This window comes from Carassius auratus, unplaced genomic scaffold (assembly GCF_003368295.1).
Source record: "Carassius auratus strain Wakin unplaced genomic scaffold, ASM336829v1 scaf_tig00017849, whole genome shotgun sequence".
In the NCBI taxonomy this organism is placed as follows: Eukaryota; Metazoa; Chordata; class Actinopteri; order Cypriniformes; family Cyprinidae; genus Carassius; species Carassius auratus.
In genome coordinates this window covers 80,894-89,133 of record NW_020524822.1, presented here as the reverse complement: position 1 = coordinate 89,133, position 8,240 = coordinate 80,894, and the positions used below count along the sequence as shown (strand labels likewise).

The following is an 8,240-nucleotide window of genomic DNA, read 5'->3' as shown; positions in this document are numbered from 1 at the left end:
AATGTGCTGAATTGCTTTAAGTGCATATCATTTGAAAGCAACACTGTATTTGTATTTGTGTGGATAAAAAAAAATTTGCAATTTCCAATTTTGGGTTATTTCATTTAGTTGGAGAATCCCAGAGGCTGGACATTTTTATGCATTATTTGTAAGGACATTTACTGTATTAATTGTGCCTACACATATAACTGTTTATTGACTATTTCTTATTCATAGTAGTTAGAGATGTGTGTGAATAACCTGGCTGATGAATTAACTGAATCTTTTTTTTTTTTTTTTTTTTTATCTCCACCCCCATTTATATTCTTCTTGGATAATGTATCATAGTGGAATGACATATTTGGTTTTATTTTGTAGTCCACCCACTTCTAAACTACTCTACCCTCTTATAAATTATAAAAATACCAATATCTAACTTACCTCCTCCTGACTTTTATCGGATATATCGTTGAGAAAGTTAATAAAAACTTAACACACACCTGTAAGAAATATCTCTCGCGTCCAAGTGCAGTAAGGTCGTCGCTTCTTGCACTTCCCGCGCTTCGCCGCTAGGAGGACACTGACCTCATTCCTCCCACAGAAACGTCATCGAGCCTCTTCCTCCGACTGAGACCGTACCAACGGCTAGGAAATAGGGGCGTTTGTGCCATTTACGTAGTCAGAGACGAACATTTCAGGCGAAGAATTGAATTATTTCTCTAAAACCATAAATATTTCAAACGAATTCCGGCCATAAGCATTATTATATATTTAAAAACAAAACACAATATCGATTTATATACATTTTGTTTGATGTTTTGTATTTCCAGTCGCAAATAACACCCTGTGAGGGACATATAGTACAGCCGTGTCTCCTGAAAAGACGTCTTGTACTCAGAAAAAAATATTAATCATCAGTGTTTTGGTATATACAGTCGCCTTAGGATTTATAATTAGAGCTCTAAAAATAATCGTTGACGATTTTTTTTGTGTAGTTTAAAGATGTCAACTCCAGCTAGAAGGCGACTCATGCGGGATTTTAAGCGGTGAGTAGCTGTTAAACGGTAGATGTGTTTGGTTTGGTGAAATAGCTGCTAGCTTGCTTAGTTAGCTTCATATCGCCCAGTTCGACAGCCGCTTAGCAAACACGATATAACGATTAAAACACGCCATTCAATAGTCTGTCGGTAGTATCACATTGCCTGTTTACATCGTGGGTATTCTTAGAAACTCTACATTAGTCTTAGTTTATGAGCTAGCTGGCTAGTCTGAGCCGGTTAGAGAAGTTATTCAAGCTTGACCTGTCTGAATGTGATCATGATTTCAATTTTATCCAATATTTGTACATTTCTAGTATTTTTCATAAGCAGAAGTCACGCTTTTTCAGTGAATGTGATTGAGCCGCTGTAACACGGATCTGATTGTGTTTTGTGCTGGTCCCCAGGCTCCAGGAGGATCCTCCAGCCGGGGTCAGTGGAGCTCCGTCGGAGAACAACATCATGGTGTGGAACGCGGTTATATTCGGGTGAGGAGAGAGAGAATCGGGTCGAGTCTAGTCTGCGTCACCAGCAGCGAGGTGGAGCAGTTCCCACAGTCATCGAAAACCTCCAAATATGAACGGATTATAAAATCTATATACATATAAAGACCTGTACATTTTGTTGGGAATTAATGATATGCTTACATATTATACATATAGATGCTATGCGACTTGTTCAAAGGTTTGGTGTTGGCAGAATTATTGAGTAAGTTAATACTTTTATAAAGCAAAGACACTGTTATCGGTTAAAACTTTGCCATCACAATGATAAATAGTTTACATTTACATTTAGTCGTTTAGCAGATGCTTCTACCCATAGCGACAAACGAATGAGGGCAATGGAAGCAATCAAAAACAACAAAAGAGCAATGATATATAAGTGCTATAACAAGTCTCAGTTAGTTTAAACGCAGTACACCTAGCAAGGGCTTTTAAATAATATAATAAATAAACAAAAAAACATAGAATAGAGCAACCTAGTGTTAGTGTTTTTTTAAAGAATTAAATTAGAATAGTGAGTTCTAGAGTTAGAGGGTCAAATAAAGATGGAAGAGATGTGTTTAAATAGCTGGTTCTTGAAGATTTTAAATAGTAATTATTGAACTATTACTGTTCTGTTGTATATTTGATCAAATAAATGCAGCGTTTGTAAGCATAGAAGACTTAACGAAAGCTTTCAAAAAAATAAAAATCGTACTAATCTTACATCTTTGTAGGGTAGAGTGTGAAAATCTACACGTATACATATTTCAGTGCTCTAATGCTGCATGTCTATTCGATTTCATGGTCAACATGTTGTACGTGAACGTTACATGTCTGTTCCCCCCTACCTTTGAGGCTTTGACATTTAATATTGCTTTCTCATTGATGTTGTTTTTTTTTTTTTTTTTTTATGCAGTCCAGAGGGAACACCTTTTGAAGATGGTAAGTGTCGACCTAGACACTTGATTAAATGCATGTGTTTAAAAAAATGTGTAAATTGTTTCCTTTAATGGAAATTGAAGATACAGTGTTGTTTCTATTCCGTACACAAGGTACTTTCAAACTCACAGTTGAGTTCACTGAGGAGTATCCAAACAAGCCCCCAACTGTGCGGTTCGTCTCAAAAATGTTTCATCCGAATGGTGAGAGATGCTTCCTGTTTGTCTCTGATTAGAAGCTCTGTCAAAAACAATCTGACGCCAATTCTCTAATATGCTCTCAATAGTTTACTCATGTAGGACGTTCCCAGTCAATCTGCTGTTGTTAAATTCATTTCTGCCGTTCATTGTACCTTGCAAGCTTTTATTAAATATTTTTTGCTCAAAATAGTTTATTAATGACGCTTTAGCAAAAATAGTACATACGTTTATGCTTGCTAATGCATTTCTTTGACAATAATTTTATTACGCTATTTATTCTGGAGATTCATTAAAAGTTACTGCTCTAATTTTCTCTTGCTGTCTTTCTCAGTGTATGCTGATGGCAGCATCTGCCTAGATATTCTTCAGAATCGGTGGAGTCCGACTTATGATGTTTCTTCTATTCTGACATCAATTCAGGTATTGAATTGTTTTCTAGTCCTTTTATATGAAACAAAAGTGCTTCATGTAGCCTGTGGACATTATTGAATTTGAGAATTGCCTAATTTGAATGTTCATACTGATTTAAAAGTGCGAATGGTGAAATTTGGGTTTTGCTTGTAATTGCACTTTGCTTTCTATTTGTTATACTCTTGAGGACTAAAAATAGATTTCTCTCTCTTTGTAGTCCCTTCTAGATGAGCCAAACCCCAATAGCCCTGCGAACAGCCAGGCAGCACAACTCTATCAAGAAAACAAACGAGAATATGAGAAACGGGTTTCAGCGATTGTAGAGCAGAGCTGGAGGGACAGTTGACCACATTTACAAACCATGTTCTCACTGAAACATTGTTTTCCTTTTGTTTGGCTCTGTTGTTTGGGGATAGTTTTTCAAATCTCCATTTTTAAGTTTTTATGCACTTTACTCATGCAAGATTGTGATTTCTGTTTTATTTCTCTCCCACATTTTTGCCTGGATTGATTGTCAAGCCTCATTAAGATCATCGAAAGGGGAAATACCTCTGGTGTATAATGCTTGACTAATTTTGCGTATGGCATGAACATGCAGTAATTGTACTTTTTTGCAAAATGCATAAGCATCTCAAAAAAAAAAAAAAAATCAAGGCAGTCTAATCTGGATGAATGACTTACAAAGAGACATTAATCTAAGTCATAGTATTGTTAATGAAAATGTTCTTGGTGCTGTCAATTTTAATATCATGGTTTCACTCTAAAAGCAGTTTAAAGTGTCCTTTTAATTTAGGGTTTTCTTCCATTTTTCAGGGTTAGCATTCGTTTGGTTTAGTCTGCTTTTCTTGGCTCTGCCAGAGGAGGGTTAGTATGCTACTCCATGAGTGGTGACCATCCCTAATACACACTGAAAACACACAAGATGTTGGTAGACAGCCATGAGGATTTATATAAAGTATAAAATTATTGTTGACAGAAACTGGCAATATGTCATGGAGTACAAAATGTATATTTTCTGGTCAAAGTTACTCAAAGTTATAAAATATCCTCCACAATCCAGAGATGCATATTAACTGCAGTTACGTAATCTTTTCATAGCTTGCACCATAAGTCCAGTCAATCAAGTGAAATGGTGTATTCAGGTCTTTTTCCAAACCCTTTGCAGATGTATGCCCTGTTACATGCATGAATGCCTGAGTGTGTCCTTGCCTCTATTAATCTCTTGTAAAAACACATCTGAATTTTGTGTACAGATTTTGCACTGGTTGGCAATCTCATTTTCCAGCACTTGTAAATACTTAAATAAAAGGTGAAAATACCTTTTGAGGAATGCATCCCTGATGCTTTACACCTTACTTCATCCTTTCCTACTCTGTAACTCTAACAACTGCAGAAGTATTTTCTATTTACTAAAACATAAGAATCTTTTTTTTTTCTTTCTGCTTAATGTTTTTGAATCTAGAACAGAAAGTTTGAAGGTGAAACAGACCACGATTTTATTGTGAGAATCAGTTCTAGAAATCATGGGAAGTGAATAATGTGACATCGGAGAGCTAACACAGCCATATAACAAGGTGAACAAATTACTGGTCCACATTTAAGACGTACTTTAAAGCAATAGTTCACCTAAAACTGAAAATTCACTCACCCTCAGGTCATCAAAGAAGAAGAAGAGGAGTTTGTTTCTTCATCAAAATAGATTTGGAGAAATTTAGCATCACATCACTTGATCACTTCAGTGAATGGGTGCTGTCAGACCAAACAGCTGATAAAAACATCACAACAATCCACAAGTAATCTACACAACCAATTAATGTCTCGTGGAGTGTAAAGGAAGAAATTCCATCATAACGCTTCACTGAAAACGTCCATCCACTGTTGTCCACTCGTATTTTAGCCGGAAGGAAAAATGTTAAGTTAAAAACATCTTGATGGATTTATTACAAACACACAGATTTTCACTTCACAAGATGTCAAATGGACTGGAGTGGTGTGCATTATTGTGATATGAAATGTTTTTAATCAACTGGACTCTCATTCTGACGGCACCCATTCACTGCAGAGGATCCGTTGGTGAGCAAGTGATTTGATGCTAAATATCTACTAAACTATTTTGATTTCTACAAAACTATTGTGATGATGAAATAAACTCATCTATATTTTGGATGTATTTCTATGAAATGTCCGCTTTTGGGTGAAATATTCCTTCAAAGCCTGATTTTTTTTATAAGCATGAAACAACACTACATTAAGCATGGTTTATTTTTCATGAACATATGTAGAGTTACGCAAGGCATAAATACAAAACTGATAATTGAAAATAGTACAAATTAAATACACTGTCTTATGGTTGGATGAGCAGAATACTTCCAATGCTGCAGAACATTGATAACTCTGTAGCTGATAAGTGAACAGTATCAAATATATCCCTAAAAGATATAGCTACTGAGCAATGACCAACACTAGTCTGTAACAACATCACAGGTCCTGGCCTCTCAAAACTGGATACTAAACTCCTGAATAGAATCACATTGGCAACCAGCTACACCTTACACTACCGGTTGTACGCTCGTTCTCTCTTAGACCTCTCTAATGCTTTGTCCATTGTCTTCTCATTGTCTCCTCTGCACTTCGGACAGTACCATTTCCCCTTGGGCTTATGGTGCAGGCCGACACAGGAGAAGTGAAACCACTCAATAGTGCATTCATCATTATCACAACCTATCATCTCTCCATAAGACACTTGCTCGCACAGACAATAAGTGGGTTCATTGGGATCGATAGGCAGGTCTGTCGGCGACGGCTCCCTGTCCTGCTTGCTTTTCGACCTCTTCTTCTTCTTCGCTGACGTGGACGAGGTCTTAGCCTTCTTCTCTTTAGACACACCTGAACCAAACTCCTCATTGGGCTCCATGCCATAATTGGAGTTTTCTCGGCTCTCCGAACCATTTTTCTGCCTTCGTGAACGCTTTCCACCAGATTTGTCAACTGAAGCCGGGGTCTCGTCTCGCCTCCGATCCACACTGGGCTTACTGACCGAGAGCATTGAAGCAGAGACCGGTGTCATAGTTATGGATGCATTGGCACTGGGGATGCTGCCCACCGACACGGTGCTCTCCGGCGAGTCCTGGCAGGCCTGGAAAAGCTCACTCTGCCAGTCGAGCTGCCGACTGCGATTCTCCACCATTTCCACCATTTGGCCTGCGATCTGGATCTTTTCATCCCCGAGTTCTTCTGTGCGGATCAAAGAGCGCTGGATGCAGTGAAGCAGACGCCGCCTCTGCACGGGATCTGATTCTTGACAGTGCTTCTCATACGCCTCGTCCAATTCATTGAGGATCTCTGCAAGATCAATGCATCAGGGTTAATGTTTACTGTTACTGTAAAGTCAGTCTTTATCATTTTAACCTCCAATGAAAAGGGCAGGAATCACGGCAAAAAAGCTTTATTGTCAGGATGCCACAGGTGAATAAAACATGTTAACTAACAAATATCACTATGGTTGATTTTTCTGAAATGTTATGTTTTAATAAACACATGTGGAATTATGTGGAAGTAAATATTACCAGATTTGCAAATATTACCATATACAAAATTATTTATACAGATGTAAACAGATCATGCATAATCAAATAAACACGTAAATGTGTATTTTTGGATATTTTCGTTGGAACTAGCCTGTAAAAAAAGACATGATATGGTAGCAAAACAGCCCAAATCTCAAAACTGACCAGTGCATTGAATACAAATGGTTTTGACTGGAGCGTCTTTGGTTTAAGAGGTTAATGCGTCTAGACACAGTCGCTGACCATATGGAACTTTATGTGCAGTAGTTTTTATATTTTAAGTACTATTTACACCGCACTAACACAAAACTGATTTCAAGCTAACGTTACATAATTACTTAACGTTAAACAGGAAGTTTAGTGGCGCTCTAGAAGCTGCGAGACTCTCCATCCAATCAGGATGCGTAACGTTAGTGATTTCATCTAAACCTTTACAAATGTAAGATTTAAATTACAAATAAATTCACTCTATATTTGACCAACTTTGCAGCTTTAACCTCTCAATCTCGCGACGCGGGGAAACTTGCAAGTTTCACGTGCTAACGGTTAGCCACTAGCAAGCTAGCTAGTGTGACAACTAACACCCGTTGCACAAACAATGCAGTGATTTGTTTTACACGTATGCTAAATGCAAGAGACTATAAGCTCTCACCTTGATATCTGGCGTCAATTTCCTTCATGAGAGACACACATCTTTGAAGGTCCAGCGGCAAAGACTCGAGCAGCTCCAGATACTCCTCAACATAGTTCACAACATGAGAAGACTCCCCGTTTGAAGAAGGGTTCAACATCTTTTCGCACGCATTTAATAAGCTGGCAGAGCAATGTGAATACGTGTTTTATTAATATTATTATCCTAGGATAGATTTTAAAGAATAAAAGTGTGGGCTGCTGGAAAAGTTATTCAGATAAGTGTGTAGTGAGTTGTGCAGGACCAGTGACGCTTCTATGGCGGAGACCTAGCTCATGAATATGAAATACCGCAAAGTGACGTCGCTCCATAATCTTCCAACAGAGTGTCTTGGTACGCTAAAGCTAATTAATATTCATGAGCGGATCATTTTAATGTTTGGGACAGAGTCGCGCGATTTCTGCATATTGTTGCACTTTGAAGACGCATGGTGGCGTTTGGTAGCAAGACTTCAACAATAATTTCAGAGGAGCTGAATGACATTTGAAAAATGACCTACATGTTTATCATAGGTTTAGGTGTGTGTGTGTGTATGTGTTTGGAGGGTTCGAGAGTTATAGTGTCTTATATTATCTTGCAAAATTAAATAAGCGGGGACTTTTTGCATTCAATATTATTTATTTATTAGAAGATTTGCTACATAATATTAACATAAAGCATTTTTTCTTTGTTATATTGTGTTTACTATGTAGATCACTTCACATCCTTACAGCATCATCTGCATATATAGGTCAAAAGAGGTGTAATGTAAAAAAATATTTTGTGTTCAATCTTCTATTTGAGCTTAATTAAATATAAGTAGAGTAGAAACATTTAATGCATATTAATAAATCATTATTCATTATTTATTAATTTTAGCTGCTTGGATAATTCACATGTTGAAAGGTGAAAAGTGTAGTTGAGTTCTTCTAACACAAGAATGGCCTGCAGGG

General features: G+C 37.4%; 2 protein-coding genes across 2 annotated transcripts; one reads left to right on the top strand and one right to left on the bottom strand.

The window, feature by feature from the left end:
• The first annotated feature begins 879 nt into the window (after positions 1-879).
• LOC113075871 (ubiquitin-conjugating enzyme E2 A-like) lies at positions 880-4,377 on the top strand. The gene is made up of 6 exons (XM_026248529.1): positions 880-1,025; positions 1,424-1,504; positions 2,418-2,443; positions 2,554-2,643; positions 2,972-3,060; positions 3,269-4,377. Exons 1-6 carry the CDS (start codon positions 982-984, stop codon positions 3,395-3,397), a joined length of 459 nt encoding a protein of 152 aa, XP_026104314.1. The 5' UTR covers positions 880-981; the 3' UTR covers positions 3,398-4,377.
• A 918-nt stretch (positions 4,378-5,295) lies between these two features.
• Positions 5,296-7,575, bottom strand: LOC113075870 (inhibitor of growth protein 1-like). Its single transcript, XM_026248527.1, has 2 exons — positions 7,270-7,575; positions 5,296-6,393 (listed from the first exon to the last, which is right to left on the bottom strand). Exons 1-2 carry the CDS (start codon positions 7,406-7,408, stop codon positions 5,606-5,608), a joined length of 927 nt encoding a protein of 308 aa, XP_026104312.1. The 5' UTR covers positions 7,409-7,575; the 3' UTR covers positions 5,296-5,605.
• Positions 7,576-8,240: the final 665 nt, after the last annotated feature.

Bases quoted from the DNA above. Each gene is read 5' to 3' on its own strand.
- LOC113075871 (XM_026248529.1), top strand. From the start codon at position 982: ATGTCAACTCCAGCTAGAAGGCGACTCATGCGGGATTTTAAGCG. The intron at 1,505-2,417 runs GTGAGGAGAGAG...TTTTTTATGCAG, and splicing joins TGGAACGCGGTTATATTCGG to TCCAGAGGGAACACCTTTTG. The intron at 3,061-3,268 runs GTATTGAATTGT...CTCTCTTTGTAG, and splicing joins CTATTCTGACATCAATTCAG to TCCCTTCTAGATGAGCCAAA.
- LOC113075870 (XM_026248527.1), bottom strand. From the start codon at position 7,408: ATGTTGAACCCTTCTTCAAACGGGGAGTCTTCTCATGTTGTGAACTAT. The intron at 6,394-7,269 runs GTGAGAGCTTAT...TTGATCTTGCAG, and splicing joins AATTGACGCCAGATATCAAG to AGATCCTCAATGAATTGGAC.